At 42.7% G+C, this 22,241-nt stretch overlaps 2 protein-coding genes across 4 annotated transcripts in view; both read right to left on the bottom strand.

Moving 5' to 3' along the window:
- Positions 1 to 1,417: 1,417 nt before the first annotated feature.
- On the bottom strand, positions 1,418 to 9,964 carry LOC130109551 (alanine aminotransferase 1-like). The gene is made up of 11 exons (XM_056276492.1): positions 9,810 to 9,964; positions 9,557 to 9,646; positions 8,127 to 8,235; positions 7,866 to 7,999; positions 7,539 to 7,782; positions 7,372 to 7,451; positions 7,038 to 7,174; positions 5,928 to 6,102; positions 5,603 to 5,758; positions 4,916 to 5,028; positions 1,418 to 4,636 (listed from the first exon to the last, which is right to left on the bottom strand). The coding sequence occupies exons 1-11, from the start codon at positions 9,912 to 9,914 to the stop codon at positions 4,543 to 4,545; spliced, it is 1,437 nt and encodes a 478-aa protein (XP_056132467.1). The 5' UTR covers positions 9,915 to 9,964; the 3' UTR covers positions 1,418 to 4,542.
- Positions 9,965 to 19,021: 9,057 nt separating this feature from the next.
- Positions 19,022 to 22,241, bottom strand: part of LOC130109547 (1-phosphatidylinositol 4,5-bisphosphate phosphodiesterase gamma-1-like) — a 49,645-nt gene continuing 46,425 nt past the window's right edge. For all 3 annotated transcript variants that reach the window (XM_056276485.1, XM_056276486.1, XM_056276487.1), the window contains one exon: positions 19,022 to 20,823. In XM_056276485.1, coding sequence (XP_056132460.1) covers positions 20,763 to 20,823 — 61 coding nt within the window. In that variant the 3' untranslated portion in view covers positions 19,022 to 20,762. The remainder of the gene's footprint in view (positions 20,824 to 22,241) is intronic.

Genomic DNA, 22,241 nt, shown 5'->3' with positions numbered 1-22,241 from the left:
CCTGGGTAAAGCAGTGCACTGGGGCCCCTACCCACACAACCACTCACAGGAATGAAAATGTAAATGGTCGATAAAATTAAACATATTTCTTGGTACTTCCAACAGTGCTTAATCATAAAAAAAACATGCTGTACAGCAAAGATTAATCAACACAAACGTTTGAACAGTATAACGAGCCTTGAAAAACACATTGTTCTTCTTCATGTTCTACAATAACATTGCTGTGTTATCAGTCATTGAGTCCTGTTGCAGCAAAGGGAGATTCTGTCTTGGACAATAAGCGACATACGACCGACCTTGGGATGGTGAATAGAGTAGCCATTCACGCTTTACACACTCGCCATTCCTCTGCTCACGTTTGATCACACTGTTTGATAAATACCTTGTCTGAGTATTTTCTCCTCCAGCTCCCTTATACACTCTGCGTGAGTTTGAAAGGTTGCTATCATGATGACGGCCCACTACGACTCCAGTAATCCGCTGTGTTTGTATTGTTAATGTTCCATAGCCCCGGCTCTGTGTCTTGGATCGCAAACTCCTTTACTGTTACAGATTTTGGTATTTCCTCTTGTGGAATGACCCCAGCAGCAGGAACAGGTAACGATGCCATTGGTATGTGTGCTGGAACTGGATGATTGGCTGCAGATGTGGATGCAATATTTGAAGGAGCAGTACCAGTGGCTGGCGTTGCATCTGGGTTGAACCAAGATGTTAATTTTGGAAGTTTGCTCATTTTCTCCTTCTCCTCTGCAGCTCTTTACCTCTTTTGTGCTCCACTCAAGACATTACGTTTCATTTCTGCTCAAAGGGTTATTCACCTTTTGAAAAAATGTTTAGTCCCTCATCAGGGCCAAGGGTTATATAATATCAGTCTGCTTGCGAAGAGGCCTAAATATTTAAACGTTCTGCCTCCATAATGAACAAGTCCTTTCTTACATTACACTTCAGTATTCTTAATCCAAACCCCCCACTGCGTGCTGATTCACAACACGGTGAGGCAAGGCCTAGGATCATCTCTGTCTAGGCTGTCTAGGTCTACATTCTACAATGTTCACATCTTATAGAAACAGCTTGTCCATTCACATATCACAAACTATCAATACCTGGTTACTAGTACTGCGTCATACATTCGTAATCTTGAATAACTACTACACGCTTACCCTACAAGTGTTCCTAATGAATCTCGGATTCAATCTCTAATAACCAGTGGCATATAAATATCACCAGTATCATTGCTATTAACTGTCAGGTGAGTGGAAGTGACGTTAACATATACGCTTTTACGTTACGTAGCGCGTGAGATATGTACACATGCATGCACGTTGTTGCAGAGGTGACCGTGGTACTAAATCATAAAAATTAACATTAATATTGTTCATTATCTTTAGTAAAACACATGCTAAATATGCATTTTCCGATAACAAATATTTATAGTATTTATTTATTGGCAGCAAGTCACAACATACATAGATTAGCATGGGGCCCCTATGCTCGTGGGGCCCCTGGGCACCTGCCCTGCATGCCCATGCGTTAAGACAGCTCTGCTCTAGACAGGGGAATTTTTTTTGGACTGGGTTGCACTGAATGGACTGTGTTAACGGTTTGTGGGTTTGTTTCTTTTTCTTCTTTTTTTTTCTGCTTTGTTCTCTCTGTTTTTGTATGTTTTGGTGGTATCATTCTGGGAAATTTGGATGTGTGTTTTTATCTTTTGTGTTGCACTGCTGTGGGCTGGGTGAAATGAAATGTTTCTTTTCTGTACACAAGTAGAAATGGCAATACATTGTTCTTGATTCTGATGGGGGTAAACACAGATACCACCCATTGTTGGCTGACAGCTAATTCCTGGTAGCCCATTAAGGGTTTCCCAAGCCCGCTGAGCATTCCAGACCAAGATGTCCTGATTGCATACAATCTCTTTGTTGCAGAGCAAAGCACATAAGCATATATTTTCAGAGTTTATAAATTCAAATGTTGTTTTACAAATCATAAAATGGTAGCTTGTTGGTAACAATCTTTTCTTCTTCTTTTTTTTAACCCCACTTTTCTCCCCAATTGTATCTGGCCAATTACCCCGCTCTTCCCGAGCCGTCCCGATCACTGCTATACCCCCGCTGCCGACCTGAGGAGGGCTGCAGACTACCACAGCCGCTTCTTTTCACCTGACAGTGAGGAGTTTCACCAGGGAGACGTAGCACGTGGGAGAATCACGCTGCCCCCCCCCCCAAACAGGTGCCCCAACCGACAGACCGACCAGAGGAGGCGCTAGTGCAGCAACCAGGACACACCCACATCTGGCTTCCCATCTGCAGACATGGCCAATTGCATCTGTAGGAAGCCGGAGGTAACACTGGGATTCGAACCGACGACCCCCGTGTTGCTAGGCAACGGAATAGAGCGCTACCCCACCCAGGCACCCCGACCATAACCTTTTCTGATTGGGGAAAATGGAGAGATTTTTGAAATGTAGTTGATAGTTTTTTAGGTGTATTACTGAGTGACTGGGTTTTCCAGTGCATCATGTTACTGATTACAATGCTGGGTGCGCAATCAAGCTCCTTCAATGCAGTTCGTATTCTTTATAAACAAGCTACCATCCTTTGACCTTGTGTGCATCACTGTCTACGGAGATGTCTCCAAGTTTGAATAGGTTATCCATGAGCTCAACTCGGTCAGATTTTGTACTATTTCATGGCATTTTGTACAACATTATGAATTTAATAGGTAACTTTTAAAAAGACATTTTGAAATTTACTATTCAAACACTGTCAGCAGACTATATTCAAGTGGCACCTTCTTATTGTTTCACCTGTAAGGGTCTCCAAATTTGGGCAGGTTCGGCGGCCATATTGTATATTCCAAGACTTGTCCAAGGACTTGTCCAGCAGGCAGCCCAACTATGTAAACATTTACAATATGCAATTTACACTCTCAGATGCTACCAAAGGATCCCTGGTCCCACAAGACACAGGCCAAATGTGTGCAAATTTACAACACATCCCTGCGCCTCCATATCAATAGACCCTCCAGACGCAGACCGCTGTTACCTAAAAGCAAGGTGCCACATGCTACCAAAGGGTCCCAAGTCCAGCAAGGCGCTTAAGGTTGGAGCCCTTAAGACACCTCTGAAGCTGGTTTGTTGGGCTTTACTTCACACAAAATATACAGATGGATTGTGTCAATGCATTACATACAGCTGTGTACTTGAGGCATTTCACATGTGTGCTGAGGGTTTTTGAGAATATGTGTGCAGACCAGGCACCTGCCATGTTTTCCTGCTACTGCAGCTGCTGGAGCATCAGGTTGTTTGGGATGATTCTCCATTTGAACCTGCCCTCATTTAGAGAAGTGCCCTCTCCCCGCTATATGAGGCTTGACCAGGGCATGACTCACGCTGCTTCAGGAAGACACTGCTGCCATTTCAATCATTGTTGAATATTTTTGCTCTAAAACAACAAAAGTATTGTAAGTGCTCAGCTCAACAATGTTAGGGGGGTAAAACATGACCAAGGACCAGCATCCAGTCTATTGTCAGCGGCTCTATGTGGCACGAATTTTATCTCAGTGGTTTTCTGCACCTTTGGTCTTGTTTAATCATTAGACTATTTCAGATTTTCTGCCCTCTCTATTGCTCATAACTGCATCATTGTGCATGGTGCTCATTAGGAGCACATTTTCATTTCTCTTGGGGCAGTAGGACAGAACTGTAGTTGTTTCAGTCAGGGCAAATGTAGATGATGTCACCTTCTTGGTCTTTATTTCAAGGAGCTCTTTGAGAAGTTCTGGCTTGTTCTTTCTGATTGTTCCTAAAATTGTGAGCTTCCTTTCCAATATTTCCATCCCTAGGGTGTAGGATGTTCCTCTGTCACTTTGTGACAAAGTGGGTGAGAACACACTATTTGTCCCATCATCCATCTCAGGTGTTGGCTTTCCCTGCCACAGTGGTGCAGCCTGAACTCAGGTGCTGCTGATCAACTCCAAGGGAGGATTTAAGCAGCAGCCTTGGAGTTGTTAGGAGGTAGGACTTCAGGGTGTGGATGTGTGCATGTGCTGTTCATTTAAGTTCTATTATTATGCAATGAGTTTTGTTCAGTTAAGTCGAGTTAACTGTTCATTTGTTTCCTTTGCACTTATTTTTTGTTCTTTCACATGTAGCTACACCCTGTAAATAAATCACGCTGGTTGAATGGAAACAGTTCTGAGTCTGCCTCCCACATTTTAGCCACTCAGGCTAGGCTTCCCATCCAAGATAACCCCCATAACCTTTTTTTTCTTTAGGTGCTTCCCCTGGATTCCTCTTGTATAAACTTGCATTTTCCAGACAAGTTTTTCAGCAGTTCTCGTGACATTAGGAAAAGGCATGAAGCATCAAGCTGATAAAACCGCAGCGCTCCAAGCAGGACATAAGGGTTGATAAATGTATTCTCTGATGACACATCTGATATTAAATATTGGCATTCTCTGAACTAGGGGCTGTCTTGCTCTAAGTTGTTGGGCTATTCCTTTTAACTGTGAGGTTTTCTCTTCAGATTCTTGATTTGTCTGTCACTGGGGAAATCTGGCCAGGAGGCGCAGGTGGAAGGATGTGAGGCGTTTCACGGCTTCCTGCAGGGTGGGACTAGGAACCAGCACACACAGCCTGAGAGGGAACATACAGTGTAAATAAACAAGCACTCATGTTGGACATTTTTGATTTCATTCAAAATTACCCTCTGGTATACTGGAGAGATATTGAGATATTGAAACTGACTCTTTTGGTGGTTGGTGGTGTTGTTTTTTTTCCCATCCTAATTGTCTTCTAATTCCCGAAATGACAAGTCAAATAGACAAATAAAGAAATAAACAAACAAAGAGCAAAAGAAAAACACAGAATTGGTTGGTCCACGGGCTGATATGAAATGTTTTCTGTATATCTAACCTGAGATGGTAGTTTCTATCTTCCTGGCCGTTTTCACACCCTGCTCCAACCAGCACACCCTCCTCCTCCAGTAATCTCTGACAGTACAGAACATCTGGCTCCATTCCTAACATCTGCAAACAGAAACAACAACCTGATAGCAGGAAAAAAAGGCATATAAATCATAAACATGTTAATCTTGATGATCAAACTGACACGTCAGGGTTTTTTTCTTTAGCTCAGTTTAAATCAGAATTTAAGGCAGAACCGGACTTGTCAGAACATGATACAAAAATCCTTTTGTACACAGATGATCCTAATACAAGGAATAAGTGCGGTGTCTTCCTAATTGAGACAAATAATACAGCGCAGATAAGATTAATATGTTTGAGGTATGCTGAAATTTAGCTGCTTCTCCTCCAGACTGACAGAATATTATCTCTGACAAATGTTTCTCAACGATCTTGTGCCATTTCATGTGATCTTCATCCTGGATTTATGTTAGTATATAATCCTTTGATTAATGAACTCGCTTATCAAAAACTTTAGTAAGTTAAAATGGAGTCAATTAAAGTTAATCTGCTTATTGCTGATGTCCTGTTACCATCCAATCATAAATCATCATATCATGCACCAATACAATACAGCCAATACAACATACAAGTGTAATGGTATTGTAAAAGTATAATGGTCATAATACTGACTCACCTCAGCTTGATCTACCATTCCAGGTGGCATATTTAAACGGGGATAAACATAAATACCACCCATCGCTGGCTGACAGCTCATTCCTGGTAAACCATTCAGACTCTCCCAAAGCCGCTGAGCATTCTCGGTCAGGGTAGCCTGATTGAAGAGAACCTCCTTCGATGGAGAGAAAACAGGAGATTAATTTGAACTATTAAGGAAACATTGGTCGAGGTTGAATGGCTAGGAAAGGAACCTATTCATTGATCATGCGGTATGAGATGGCAGTGATATACTGTACAAGATTCCCATGTCTGGATGAGACTTCATCGCCTCATTCCCCCACCTGCATGTATGTGTTATAGGACAGGTCTCCGAGCTTTGGCGGATTAACCATGAGCTCCAATGCCAGCTGTCCTGTGACTGGGGTACTGATATCAATACACAGAAGAGTCTCAGCAAACAGCATCACTGCTGGGTCCACGTTGACCAGCTCCACGTATCCAGCTCTAAGACCACACCTGAACATGCAAGCGTGCACAGTTAGCGCTTTCCGCAAGGAAAATCCTTTCTTTTTTCCTCATATTTTTTCTATGTCTGTTTTGAGACAGTTCTGTGACCTAAATGCTATCTGAGAAACTGGGTCAGACTAGCTTGCATGGTCTGGTGCTGTTAAGATAAGTTCAGATAAAATATCAAAATGTGTCCTTCTAAACTTGAGTCATAGAGATAGCTCAAAATGTCTCTTTTATAAAAATTACAAAAAACAGTGTATTTCACTTTTTAGCCTTGTCTCAGATCGCTCTGAGGGCAAAAGACAATGTGTTTATTAAAACATACATACAAATGGGTGACAAATTAAAGGAAAAATCTGAATGCTTGACCCCTACAGTGAGGGGTCCGGGGGCTCTGTTATGCTGTGAAGGGCATTTTCCTGGCTTGGTTTGGGTCCACCTGGCCCCTTAGAGGAAAGGATCCCTGCAAATCAATACAAGGTTATTCTGAGTGGTCACCTTTATCCTATGATGAAACTGATGAAAATAATGTAAATCATATGCTATGACCTTCGCAGTCACCCGATCTCAACTCAACTGAACGCCCGTGGGAGGGATATTTTGGACCGATGTATTACACAGTGCTTTCCACTACTACCATCAAAACACCAAATGAGGGACTATCTTTTGGAAGACAACATATTCCCAACACTTTACTAAGACACTTTATGTTGTTTTTTTTCTTTTAATTTGTCACCCATCTCTGTGTGCAGTATGAGGTTAACTGGTTTGTTAACGTTTCATTAACAGATTGGCCTTGCATCAAGATTTCTCCTGGTATACAGTTGGCCCTAAAGAAAACGTACATAGAATAGTAGACGTGACCAAAAAATATATTTTTACTGAGGTAGATAATTTGCATGAAGACCCTTTTTACAAGCCCTACCAGTGATTAAACTCACTCTCCCATGATGCTGTTGGATAAGGAGTGGAAGGAGGCCAGTTCCACTGTCTCTGAGTACTCTGGGCCCATCTCAAATAGGACCCTCTTGTAGGAAATAAATTCCCTGTCCTGTTCAAATACACTGTCCTGGTATACCTAGGAAGCAGAAAAAAAGGCTTAATTAAAAGGGTAAACAACAACAACAATAATAATAGTAGCAATAATAATAGTGATAGTCATAATAATAATCATATTTAAATGCAGAACAATCAAATAAAACAGCAGCTTAAGATGAAGAAAAGACCAACTGTTGCTGAGTCAAATTTTAATGTAAGGTTGCAGTTTCTAATCACCTCATCAACCAACAGGAAGAGTCTCTCATCTTCAGCAAACTGAATCACTTTCTCTATTGAGTTTCTGTCTTGCACATGGCCTAGTAGGACGGATAGCAATAGTTGACATATGCAATGAAACAAGTCAAACGACCCAATAAATTGCAGGGGTGCTCTGCAGGCGTTACCTGTGGGATTCCCCGGGTTACTTATATAAATGGCCCTGGGTTCACAGCGACCCCCAGCCATTTTCAGAGCAGCTTTCAGCTCATCCAGATCTACAGCCCAACCCCTGTCTTCTCTCAGATGGTAGGGCACTAGCTTCACCCCAGCCTCATCTAGTAGCATCGGCAGGGTGTGTGGGCAGGGCAGGGGCATCAATACACCTGTCCGCATCTCCCCATCCCCACGGGCCAGCAGCTTTATCACCACCTTAACTCAATAGATACAAGCATGAAAGTATTTTGACACTCAACAATGCTTTATTAATCATTCAATTTGAAATTCTGTCATACCATCAAGGCCCTCTGAGAACCAGAGGGGATGTAGATATTTGAGGAATATGAGGGCACTCCAGCATCTCGCCTTGTGATGAACTCAGCGATTGTTTGCTGGACAAGACACAGTCCAGCAGATGCTGTGTATGAACCTGCCATCAAAACAAATGCATTTATTCACACAGAGACACGGTATTCCCACGTATTCACCGTTTTTGATGCAATATTAATGGGTTGAATTTTTTGCATCACATGGGCTTTGTGTTATTCTGTTCTTGCCTACACTTTCTCCATCACAGCACTGCAGGAGTCGCTGCGCCCTCAGCCTCGCATCCAGTGGTAGATTCTCATCATGCAGGAGGTCAGGGAGCAGACACACAGCCAAAACCTGAAATCAATGGACAGACAGCCAGTCAGCCATAAACAGACAGACAGACACAGACACACACACACACACACACACACACACACACACACACACACAGATAGACAGACAGACAGACACAAACAAACAGACAGACAGACAGACAGACAGACAGACAGACAGACAGACAGACAGACAGACAGACAGACAGACACAAACAGATAGACAGTCAGCCAGACAGACAGACACAAACCGGCAGACAGACACAGTCAACCAGGCAGAGAGACAAACACAAACAGAGAGACATACAGACACGGTCAGCCAGACAGACAGACAGACAGACAGACAGACTCAAACAGACAGAGAGTCAGCCAAGACAAACAGACAGACAGTCAGCCAGACAGACACAGACACAAACAGACAGACAGACAGAGACAGATAGACAAACAGACAGACAGACAGATAGACAGACACAGACAGACAGACAGACAGACAGACAGATACACGGACACAGACAGACAGACAGATATACAGACAGACAGCCCTGACTCTCCTTGCTGTTTCAAAGTCTAGACTTCTGTAACTGCTGGTGGAGATCAAGTTGGCCCCTTGTTTGCCTTCTAGAAGTCCCTTGTTATGACTCAATTTGTCAAATTTTTGCAATGTCTTACTTGTTTATTTCTATTCAATAAGGCCTTGATTTTGTTTCCTCTTTGTCTTGGCTTGCTTTTACCTTCCTTTACTTTTATTCTCGTTCTTATTTCACCCAGTGTGCTGTTTCTTTTGACAATTTTTCTTCAAATTGTAAAGCAGCTTTGTAAGCAATGATTTGGAAAGTCAAGTCAAGTCAAGTCAAATCAAGTCAATTGTATTTGTATAGCCCAATATCACAAATTACAAATTTGCCTCAGGGGACAACAACACAACATCCTGTCCTTAGACCCTCGCATTGGATAAGGAACAGCTCTCTACAAAAAAAACAAAAAAAATCTTTAACAGGGAGTAAAAATAGGAAGAAACCTCAGGGAGAGCAACACAGGAGAGCTCTCTCTCCCAAGATGGACAGATGTGCAAAAGCAGTGTTTATAAATATAAGTTGTTTATCATAAAGCTTTATCTATGTATATAGCAGCATTTTAATATGTGGCTCCAAAATGCTTCACAGTGCAACCTGATGGATAGTAAAATACTCAACACTGAACCACGGCAAACACATGTGACAGTCAGGGTGACGCAAATCACAAAAGACATTCAGACGAGATATTTCAAGTTTACCGGAGACAGAGACAGGTGGGGGCAGAAATCCAAATAAAGCCAATAAAAGTCAAAAATAACTTAGACTAACCTGTCGAACAAAGGAGATGGGTTTCATCCCTGCATATTGAGGATCACCCGAGCTGATGTCAATCACCTCCTGGAAGGGTTTCTGTACTCCCTGCAAAAAAAAAAAAAGGCCAAGAATGCATCCTTGTTGTTTGACCCCTCTGAATAATCATCCAAATGAATCCACGGCAACCCTCTGAAAGTAACTACCATCACCTGATTGGGCATATTTAGTTCAGTGTGCTTGTGTAGTCATCTGGTGAGCGGTGACTAACCTGTGTGATGTGTCTCTGGATGTCAGCGGACAGCCTCTGAAGGAAGCGGTGAGGTGACGCTCTGATCCCCCTCACCCTGGGGTTCACCTGTTGTAGGGAGCTCATTCTTCTTTTGTCCGATTCACTTTGATTTGATGGGAATCCCCAAGCCGGACAGCCAAGACCACATGCGAGATGAAGCACTTGCTGTAAAGGAGCAGGGATGTCAGAAACCCCAGAGAGAGTTTAGTCCAACATGATGCGGCACGTCTGAAACGGGGCTACGCCTCTGTGAGATGGTGACATGCATGTGACAGGAACTATGAAGAAGTGAATCATTAATTAGGGCATAATTACTTGTTTAATAACTGTTATTGTTTGGCCACGAAGTCGGAGTTTGTCCCATGGTGAAGTGAACGTGGACTATGCAGAAGTGAATCACTAACTGATCCACCAAGGCAGGTTGATGTGTGTAATAATAGTTATTGTTCTACTGAAAGGTTGAAGGATTCCCTGTAGGTGGAGTGAACTCAAATAGCTGGATATGACGCTCCTTGAAAAGCTATTTAGTGAGGAATGACTTGTGCCATTTCATACCCCTCATACCATACTGGCAATAGCAAAAAAAAAATAAAAATAAAAATCCGGTGTCACTTTGTTTGAAGGGGTGTGCAAAAGACTGACATGACACCTGTCATGAACATGCAGGAGTCTTTCTGAATGTTCATGACTGTTGTCATTAAGTGGCATTCGGTCAGTTATGTCATTTTTAATGCAAACTTGACATTGTTTGGGATGTCTTTGCTATCACAACTTGACATTAACCAAGACAACATAACCTGCCATTAACATGCCATAGTAGGCCTAATTATCAAACTTTTTATTACTTTTTTATTACAAACTTATCAAAGGTTTTTCTTTTATTGTATTTACACAATTCATTTTGTACTTGTGGGGGGGGACTGTTGACTAGCTGTATTACTTGTTCTTCCTCAAACATAGGGTTCTGACATATTCTCAGCACATACATTTTGTACTTTTTTTTTGGGGGGGGGCAACAAAAAAACAGGATTACTTGTTCTTTTAACTGAAAAAAAAAACCAAAAAAACAATGACCTTCCAAATGTTCTGAAGTGTACTTTTACATTACTGGGGGGAGTTTTCCACTTTCCTTTGCTGTGATTGTTTCAGCCATCTCCTCTGCTGTAGTGCTCCCGCAGCGCTCCGCGACCTGGGAGATCTTCTCATTATCTGTTTGGCCAGGGAGCAGCTCTTTGAAGGTGTCCATACATGGGATCGCTACCTCAGAAATTACAGCTGTTCTCGCAATTGTGTTGCGGTGAACATTAATCTTGGCGAAGGCCTTTTTCATGGATCCAAACTTGGTGAATCTCCTCTGGGCATTCTTGTAGCAGCATCAGTTGTGGTTACTTAACAAAAAAATTGAACAGCAAAAAGATTTGTCAGCATCTATTTTCAGGCATGCATTATTGATTTGGCATCCTATAGGAAGTACTAGCAGATAAGAAAGGATTCTACTTACCCTGCTGGTTCACTGTGCATGCTGGTTCACTGTGCATCCTCCTTCCAGGCTGGTTATATTAGATTTAGCTCCTTTCCTATCTGCCTCTGAGGCTTGCAATATCTTCCATTACCAGCCTGGAAGGAGGATGCACAGTGAACCAGCACAGTAGATAGTGCCCTATCTTAGGGGCAGCATGGCTCAGGAGGGAGAGCGGGTCATCTAGTAATCGGAAGGTCACTGGTTCGATCCCTGGCTCGTGCAGAGAGCATGCTGAAGTGTCCTTGAGCAAGACCCTTAAACTGTGCTGATGAGCAGGTTGGCACCTTGTATGGCAGCCTCCACCATCAGTGTATGAATGTGTATGTGAATGGGTGAATGTGAGGCATACACTGTAAAGCATGGTCAATGTAAAGAGTAATGTAATGGCAATGTAAAGAGTGGTTGGTAGACTAGAAAAGCGCTATATAAAACACAGTCAATTTACCATTTACCTGCCTCGGACGCTATATCTAACATTACCAGCCAGGGTGAAGGATGCACGGTGAACCAGCACAGTAAGTAGAATCCATTCTTATCTGTTACACAGGCTAAAAATATATCTAACATAACCAGAGGAGAGCAAGGTAGCTCTTACACAGGGCTACAGACATCACTGATTTTTAGAGTGAATACTAAAATATAACAATGTGGGACATGGACATAACCTAGCAATTCTCTGATTATTAACTAAGCCGATGTTAGTGGCTGTTTTTCATACAAATATAAAGCATATAAGACGGTTAAGTAATGGGCAACTTTAGGGTAAGAAACCATTTAAAGAAAAACCCTTTATTTTTTTCGTTGTACATGTTACAATGAAATTTGTGTTCTGCATTTAACTTATTCTATTGTATTGGAACAGTGGGCAGCTGCAGCGCCCGGGGACCAACTCCAGTTCTTCTTTCAATTGCCTTGCCCAGGGGCACAGACAGGAGTATTAACCCTAACATGTATGTCTTTTTGATGGTGGGAGGAAACCGGAGCACCCGGAGGAAACCCACGCAGACATGGGGAGAACATGCAAACTCCACATAGAAAGTACCTGGGATGGCCTGGGGTTCGAACCCAGAACCTTCTTGATATGAAGCAACAGCACTAACTACTGGGCCACTGTGCTGCCCATTTGATTATAAAGATGATCAATACCTGTGCTTACTTCTTCATCAGTGTGTTTGTTGGACTTCTTGGTCTTCTTCTTCCTCTTCTTATTCTTCTTCTCTTAATCTGAGGATGATGAGCTGGAGTCTGAGGAGGAAGATTAATAAGAGTTCACTTTAAAATGAAAATTCTACCATTATCTTTTCACCTCCATGTCAGTTGAGCTCTATTGTAGTTCTTACATCCGCTTACCGCATGAATCAGCTGCACAGCTCCATCTAAGCCTTCTCTCAAACAACTTAAGAGAAGGGATCTGTTGTGTCAGCATTCCAAAAAAAGCATAAAATGACAATCAAATGTCTCCAAACAGCGTATGCAGCATAATCTTAAGTGTTTTGTAGCCAGGGTAGTGTTATGTAATACCATGAGTCTTTCTGGAGGTCTGATTGATAGTGTTCCCTGCTGTGCTCTGCTCTGCAAGACTTGCAAGAATACGTCTGCATTTTAAAGTGAACTGTTCCTTTAACCATCAACTGCAATTTGAGCATTACAAGAAGTCAATATCTATAATAAAACAAAGCCTGTTTTAGGGAATTTTCTGCTGTCATACAGTTCTGTGGGGGTGTGGGGGTGTGTGGGCGTTGACTTTGGCTGAAGGCTCAGGATGTGGCCCAAGTTGACTGACATGCTGATTCAAACTCCTTGACACACACACATAACAATGAGGGATTTCCATTAAAGTGATATTGAACTTTAGTAGAACCTTTGGTTGTATAGCTTCCTGGCCATGACATAAGTCCATATATACGTACAGGAAAAAAGCTTTTAATACGTTGCAGTACAGGCCTGTTTCATGCGTCTCGCACTCATCAGCTGCTAATGTTTTATTCACAAAGAATCATACAGTTTACGTTGTCCAGCATCACGCCTCTAATTTCGGTTAGACAGTGACCAATCAGATGGGGAAACATTCAATTTATAACAACCAATGGGGTAGGTACTTATATATACTGACACTCACCTTTACCTGTTGCTTCTGTGGACTGTGAGTGGAGAATGGAGATTCGCTCCCCTCTCGCTCTCTCTCTCCATTCACTTGTATGGGTGTGGCCAACCAATTCTCTAAATCATGTTTCCAACACATAAACAAATGCAGACAAAGTGGCTCCTGCTAACAGATGAAACAGCAAGTCCTTGTGAATATTATTTTGAAAGTTATAACAGTTCTGTGTATATAAACAGACATGATTACTGCTCATGCTGGCACACCACCAATCTATTACACTTCTGCCATACCATGTAAGTGAATGGAGAGAGAGAGAGAGAGAGAGAGAGAGAGAGAGAGAGAGAGAGAGAGAGAGAGAGAGAGAGAGAGAGAGAGAGAGAGAGAGAGAGAGAGAGAGAGAGAGAGAGAAAGCTAATCTCTGTTCTCCACACACGGACCACAGGAGCAGCTAATGAAGGTGAGTGCCAGTGTATGGATTTATATTGAGACTAGAGAGAAATACAACCAAAGGTTCTGCCAAGGTTCAATATCACTTTAACAGTCCAGTATTCAAGGCAACAGAATGCATATTACTGTAGTGTTGGAGAGGGTAAATGTTAATCGCTCCGACTGAAAATAAGCACAGCTGTGTTGAAATGACCTTAGTAAATCAACAAACTAGTATCTCTTCGTGTCAGCTGTACTGATTGTAAAACCAGCTGATAAATGTCAGATAAAACTGGTCTTAATTAACCACATGGCATTGTAATTGCTGCACAGTAAATAGCATCCAGGAACACCAAAAAAAACAATCTGCCATGTTGGAAAAACTAGCTAGCCACTGATGTTGGTTTACAGAATAATGGCGTGGCTGATAGCAGGGTCGCTCAAAGGGGTGTAAAGCACAACAAATGCGCAGTTCCTCCCTGCAAGTCCTTATTTTGGAAAGCAGAACAGAGCACCACTGGAAGCGCATGCCACAGAAAATAATGGGTAATAATGGGTATTTAAACAATGCAATGAAGATTATCTCTTATCCTTACACTCTGCTCTTGAAAACCCGGCCTATTTTGTGCTCTCCTCCCCAACTTTTCTGAACATCTAGTACTGCATCAATAACAATAATTGTAGTGCCATTGTTCCTGGCTTGCCAGTAGATGGGTAAGTAGGGGGGAATTTGGGTAAGTAGGAAGGCCTTGTCATTTTTCAGCTCCCTGCTGGCCTCCTCCAGGTATTCAATGTGTTTCTCAAGGTTTTCAATCTTCCGTCGATCCATCTTAGTTTGTTCTTCGATTTCAGCCACCTCCAACACCCCTGTTGGTGACCCTGCAAATTCCTTTTGGTAAACTAATGTGATTGTATATATATTCTGCTTTTTTTAATCTACCGTCCCAAGAACATCCCTTGCTGCATACGGTGCAGGCAGACAACTGTACAGTAACAGGGTAGCAAGCTTTTATAAAGTGTAATACAATAAATAAAACCGTATTTATGTCTTTTATGGATTAAACAAGAAGAATAATTACTAGGGCTGACCCAAACTATTCTGATCAAATATTAGTTTGTTGGGCTGAAGTTCAGGTAGCCTACCAGTGTTGCTCTTCAGAAGGTATCATGTATGCTTATAGGCAAAAGAGGTAATAAGAAAAGGAATTATTTTTTCACTTCATGAGCGTTTAAAAAAAAATTGTCGACCACATACAATGGCTTGTGGATGTGCCACAATCAGCCAAAATAAACAGACTGAACACAGGTTGGTAATCTGCTGCAAAAGTGGCTAGCACAATTGACAGACTTAACAGCCACAGCCAAAACTTAAGCTGCTGGCAATGTATGTATTTATTTCTATTTACTTACTTACTTACTTACTTACTGTCAGTTCTTTTGTTGCTTTCCCCATTCACTTTGTAGTTTCTCTGTTTGCAGAGTCTACTGGCCCTTGTTTGCCTAGAGACCACCCCCCCCCCCCACAAAAAAATATATATATATTCCAGATTTGTCGACATAGACATTGGTTCTTCTTGACATTGCAGTGGGGGAAAAAAAGATAAATTACACAAGGGTAAATAAAACCCAATTTTCTTGTATTGTTTTTGTTACCTCCAAAACAAAAGTTGTATTAAGATTATGCAGTGCAATGAGGGGCAGCTATACCGAGGTGGCATGGGGTGGCAGTTGCAACCTCTAAAAATAGCCTTACCACCCCATCTGCAATCCCAGTTTAGACATTCATTCATTCATTATCCAAACCGCTTATCCTGCTCTCAGGGTTGTGGGGATGCTGGAGCCTATCCCAGCAGTCACTGGGCGACAGGCGGGGAGACACCCTGGACAGGCTGCCAGGACATCACAGGACCGACACACACACACACACACACACACACACACACACACACACACACACACACACACACACACACACACACACACACACCTAGGGACTATTTAGTATGGCCGATTCGCCTGACCTACATGTCTTTGGACTGTGGGAGGAAATCGGAGCACCCGGAGGAAACCCAGGCAGACACAGGGAGAACATGCAAACTCCACACAGAGGAGGACCCGGGACGACCTCCAAGGTTGGATTACCCCAGGGCTCAAACCCAGGACCTTTTTGCTGTGATGCAACCGTGCTAACCACTGCACCACCGTGCCATCCCCAGTTTGGACAACCTAATTCAAGTATAAACTTAGCACAAAAAGTAAGGCGCTTCTGGGGTACCAGAAGCTCAAAACACGAGTCAATAACAACAGCAAAATAAGCTGTTTGGCATTGGCAGAGAAGATTTGGCAAATTTTTTATGGGTGCAACTCACAAACTCAGCTCTGCAACGCATCCCACAAATGCATGTTTTTTACAAATGTGGCACCATTTAAAAGATAAATAAGAAGGCAACGGTATAAGATTTATTGCCAGGAAGCATTGTTACAACAAAGAAATCATCTACCAAACACAAATGTCCTTACTTTTTGTGCTAAGTATATATATATATATATATATACTTGCACTGTCTCATAAAGAATTTAGCTGACTCACTGTATTATATATATACACTCACTGGCCACTTTATTAGGTACACCTTGCTAGTACCGGGTTGGACCCCCTTTTGCCTTCAGAACTGCCTTAATCCTTCGTGGCATGGATTCAACAAGGTACTGGAAACATTCCTCAGAGAGTTTGGTCCATATTGACATGATAGCATTACGCAGTTGCTGCAGATTTGTCGGCTGCACATCCATGATGCGAATCTCCCGGTCCACCACATCCCAAAGGTGCTCTATTGGATTGAGATCTGGTGACTGTGGAGGCCATTTGAGTACAGTGAAGTCATTGTCATGTTCAAGAAACCAGTCTGAAATGATTCGAGCTTTATGACATGGCACGTTATCGTGCTGGAAGTAGCCATCAGAAGATGGGAACACTGGTCATAAAGGGATGGACATGGTCAGCAACAATACTCAGGTAGGCTGTGGCATTGACACGATGCTCAATTGGTACTAAGGGGCCCAAAGTGTGCCAAGAAAATATCCCCCACACCATTACACCACCACCAGCAGCCTGAACCGTTGATACAAGGCAGGATGGATCCATGCTTTCATGTTGTTGACGCCAAATTCTGACCCTACCATCCGAATGTCGCAGCAGAAATCGAGACTCATCAGACCAGGCAACGTTTTTCCAATCTTCTATTGTCCAATTTTGGTGAGCCTGTGCGAATTGTAGCCTCAGTTTCCTGTTCTTAGCTGACAGGAGTGGCACCCGGTGTGGTCTTCTGCTGCTGTAGCCCATCTGCCTCAAGGTTCGACGTGTTGTGCGTTCAGAGATGCTCTTCTGCATACCTCGGTTGTAATGAGTGGTTATTTGAGTTACTGTTGCCTTTCTATCAGCTTGAACCAGTCTGGCCATTCTCCTCCGACCTCTGGCATCAACAAGACATTTTCGCCCACAGAACTGCCGCTCACCGGATATTTTCTCTTTTTCGGGCCATTCTCTGTAAACCCTAGAGATGGTTGTGCGTGAAAATCCCAGTAGATCAGCAGTTTCTGAAATACTCAGACCAACCCGTCTGGCACCAACAACCATGCCACGTTCAAAGTCACTTAAATCACCTTTCTTCCCCATTCTGATGCTCAGTTTGAACTGCAGCAGATCGTCTTGACCATGTCTACATGCCTAAATGCATTGAGTTGCTGCCATGTGATTGGCTGATTAGAAATTTGCGTTAACGAGCAGTTGGACAGGTGTGCCTAATAACTGCTGATCTACTGGGATTTTCACGCACAACCATCTCTAGGGTTTACAGAGAATGGTCCGAAAAAGAGAAAATATCCAGTGAGTGGCAGTTCTGTGGGCGAAAATGCCTTGTTGATGCCAGAGGTCAGAGGAGAATGGCCAGACTGGTTCGAGTTGATAGAAAGGCAACAGTAACTCAAATAACCACTCATTACAACCGAGGTATGCAGAAGAGCATCTCTGAACGCTACAGCAGCCGAAGACCACACCGGGTGCCACTCCTGTCAGCTAAGAACAGGAAACTGAGGCTACAATTCGCACAGGCTCACCAAAATTGGACAATAGAAGATTGGAAAAACGTTGCCTGGTCTGATGAGTCTCGATTTCTGCTGCGACATTCGGATGGTAGGGTCAGAATTTGGCGTCAACAACATGAAAGCATGGATCCATCCTGCCTTGTATCAACGGTTCAGGCTGCTGGTGGTGGTGTAATGGTGTGGGGCATATTTTCTTGGCACACTTTGGGCCCCTTAGTACCAATTGAGCATCGTGTCAACGCCACAGCCTACCTGAGTATTGTTGCTGACCATGTCCATCCCTTTATGACCACAGTGTTCCCATCTTCTGATGGCTACTTCCAGCAGGATAACGCGCCATGTCATAAAGCTCGAATCATCTCAGACTGGTTTCTTGAACATTACAATGACTTCACTGTACTCAAATGGCCTCCACAGTCACCAGATCTCAATCCAATAGAGCACCTTTGGGATGTGGTGGACCAGGAGATTCGCATCATGGATGTGCAGCCGACAAATCTGCAGCAACTGCGTGATGCTATCATGTCAATATGGACCAAACTCTCTGAGGAATGTTTCCAGTACCTTGTTGAATCTATACCACGAAGGATTAAGGCAGTTCTGAAGGCAAAAGGGGGTCCAACCCGGTACTAGCAAGGTGTACCTAATAAAGTGGCCAGTGAGTGTATGTTAAGAGGGAACGACCATCCCTGAACCGAGGGGGGCCTAAGAGTACATCCGTCGCCATCTTACATTGCTGCGATTGCAAACATTCCCCAATCCTCTGTGAATAATAAACATGGCCACTGAAACTCTAGTTAATGGTCATGCCCATATTTGCATATGAAACGAATCATTAGTTTCGGTCATTATGCCACTGTATTGTTTATAAGGGTGGGGATACCTGCAGTCCGTTGAGACTGAAGAGGTCACTTATATGAGTGATGAAACATTTCTGTCAATAAACGTTGTGTCCAGATGAACTGATTCAACTTCTTTGATTTTCTTGCCTGGATCACTGAGCATGCATAAAGACACCTTGCATCCATTGTTGTTGCTGGCTTTGTTTTTATTCCCCTGCTACAGCTTTATTCCAAAGTGACCAACAGACAAGATTACATGAAAGAGCATTATTAAATGGGGACTTGCACAGGAATAATATTGGAACAGTTAGCATAGATATAGAGAGAAACACAGCTTGAATCAAATTGCCTAAAACACGAGTCGGGCCGAGAAGGCGAATTTTGCATAGAAGTCCCTACCCAGTGCAGTTGTAACGTAGGGAGCAGGAGAGAGGTTTCTGTCTATGGGGATGTTTAAAGGGAGTTTCAGTTACACAATATTAATTTCTAAACAAAGTTACAGTTGCTTCAGTCTGGAGTCCATTATCGTTTATTTAATATGTTCTTTTTATCTATTGTAACAGGATATATACCTGTGTGATAAATAAAACAAGTTATATACAATGAGAAAATAGACGGAATTGATGGGAAGGGGATGTAACTACAGAGGAAAGAGGCAGAAAAGGAGCAGGGTGTTATCAGATCTGAAGCCATGCAGTGGGCAGAGGCCGCTTCCGGCAGAACTGAGATCAGTCCAGCAGCCGTTTCGGTTTGATTCGAGCCCGGCTGTGAAAACCAATCCCAGGTGTTGTGGGTCTGACGTGAGGCATGACACATATATGTGTATATATCTGCACGGTACTGACAGCCGGCAGGTAAAAGAGTGCTTTGCTAGTTACTGTGATAGCCCTTGTTTGTCACGTGTCTGACCGAGAGAAACACACCTGATCCCCTTTTAAAGGTGACGTCCAGAGACACCCAGCTTCATCTCTCTCCTTCCCCCCTCTCTGTCCCCTCGACTCTCTGAAGGTAGTATATTTAGAGCCCTTTTAAGTGTTAAAAGACCTTGTAGGTGTGGTTTGGTGAGGATTTTCTGAGCACCGTTCATCCAGTTTACGCTCTCCCAGGGAGGACGAGGGCCGTGACAGGGGGCCCCCCACCACCCGAGGAGTCCATGTGATCATCCACAAAAAGACTTGGTCTTGATTATGAGGAATAGACTTTTGTCTTCTTCATGCTCCCTTTTCAAATTTCTTGAAGCCCATTTCATGGGCAGTGTCTTGTATTCTTCTGTCTCTAGGACTCCAAGCCAAGAATAGAGTGTCCTTCCGCAGTCTCTATGCTGTGGTCCTATCAAGGTCCACGATTCCAGTTGTTAAAGCGCGTTGCTCAATGAGGTGTGGCGTATGACCTACTGCGTCCGTTGGCTCTAACTCTCTGCTATACCAGACACATTATAGTGCAACTACACGCTACAGACACGAACACCGCGTGTTTCACACGAACGTCAAAGGCACAGACATGTTATTTCCATTTGCTACGCGTGTCCTCTTGTCCCCTAATCCTACCAGACAGGACATTTCTTAGCTCTGTCCTTTCATGTAACCTGAGTTTTCTTCTCCCCTTTTTTCCCCTGTGCATGATTGTGTTCATTTTTTTTATTAAAAATTAGAATTTTAACATTTTTAGTCCATGAGATGTATCCATATGTTGCTTATATTATTAATATTGAATTCCAATATGCTGCCATTCGCACAGCAAAGTGCTATGCAGTCTGATATTATTTCCTAAGCGCATATAGCATGTTTGTTGTTTTTTTTTTTTCCAGTTATTCTCGGATTGCATTCCGTGTCAATAGAGAGCTGTTTCACAGGCTGCGACAGCACAGGCCTGGTGGTGGGGAACGCCGGGCACTGGTCTGTTATGGAGGTAGCGCCCTCTGGTGGAAAGAAGGTTTAGCTGCGTTTTGAGGCCACCCGCTGTCTCAGTTTCTCCCTCCTTTTCTTCTCCATCAACCTGAAAAAAGGGGTGTTAAATATTTTCATCTTGCCTTAAAAGGGCTGTGTGTGTGTGTGTGTCTGTCTGTCTGTCTGTCTGTCTGGCAGTTAAAAAATAATAATTTAACACAATATTGTAAATCTTTTCCAAACTATTCTACAATTTGTCTTGTGCTTGTAGACCTATAAAAAGTTAACTAGTTAAATACGCCACCCACCATAAGTGCTAGAATAATGTCTTTCTATAAACTCATCCAGCGTGCTATTCAACAATCTGCTGCTTTGATTTATCTACTGGGTTTGTATCTATAGCTGGTAGGCTGGTTTGGGGAAATGGTTTTGAGGCAGGAAGAATCAGGAACAGATTATCTGATCACCATGCCTAAAAGAAAACCTGTATATGTGTGTGTGTGTGTGTGTGTTTAAGTAGACAGGGAGAGAAGAAGAAAAATAGCTGACATGATGGACTGTGCGCATGGATTCACAAAACATGTTTTGAGCTTTTGTTACCAGTTCCTTAAAAAGGATATGTTGAAGACTACGGCCTTCCCCTAAATGTCCGTAGTCAGAAAGACTGAATGCCAGGCTAATAAGCTGCTTTGTGAATAAATCTCATTCAAATCCTAACTGCTATTGCTCAGTGTCTGAAACTTTTCATGGTGACAACTATAAAATTCTACGAAAATCCATTTTTCACCATAATATCTATGGTATTTTGTGGGCTACAAGTCGCACTGGAGTATAAGTTGCACTCAGCAAAAAAAGCGTTGTTGTGACAAAAAAAAAAAACATACATCAGAATCAGAATCAGCATTATTGGCCAAGTGTGCCTGTGCACAGTACACATCAGTGCTGTATAGTCCATGGGCCAGAGCCCAAAATTTCCTATTTCGGTACACTCAAGGTGGCAAAACTTACTTATAATTTTTGAAAGGATCCATGTCTGTAGATGATATTTTGGTAAGATAACCATTCCTGAGTGGCAGCTGTATCACAGTTATCAGCTCATGAAGTTAACCACCCCCTAAAGTAAATTGCATTTTAGATGCTGGTGCATATCCTGGTTTAGCCTCATGGTCAGGACATTTTTCAATGTTCTATAATATTGTCTTTGGTATCATTTTAAAGGGGACCTTCTTAGCTTTCATTCAAGCCCTGTTGTGGATATTTCTCACAAATATAGAGGTCACTTGAGCTCTTCAACCCGTCAATAACACACATCTTTCTGCAATGTTCGCCTAAACTATATACTTTCTTTTAGCCCTGTGGCATCTAGGAATATCAGGGACACAAAACACAAAAACTGGAATACTCACAGGACTGTAAAGATTCAGGAAATGTATAATATACCCATACTATTTCATTGTGTGAGGTGATTGTGAACCTTAAATTAGAAGGGCATTATTACTAAGAAACTAACTAGACAGAAGCCAGTTA

Source organism: Lampris incognitus, chromosome 3 (genome assembly GCF_029633865.1).
Source record: "Lampris incognitus isolate fLamInc1 chromosome 3, fLamInc1.hap2, whole genome shotgun sequence".
In the NCBI taxonomy this organism is placed as follows: Eukaryota; Metazoa; Chordata; class Actinopteri; order Lampriformes; family Lampridae; genus Lampris; species Lampris incognitus.
The sequence above is the reverse complement of the archived record's forward strand: the minus strand, read 5'-3'. Positions and strand labels throughout refer to the sequence as shown.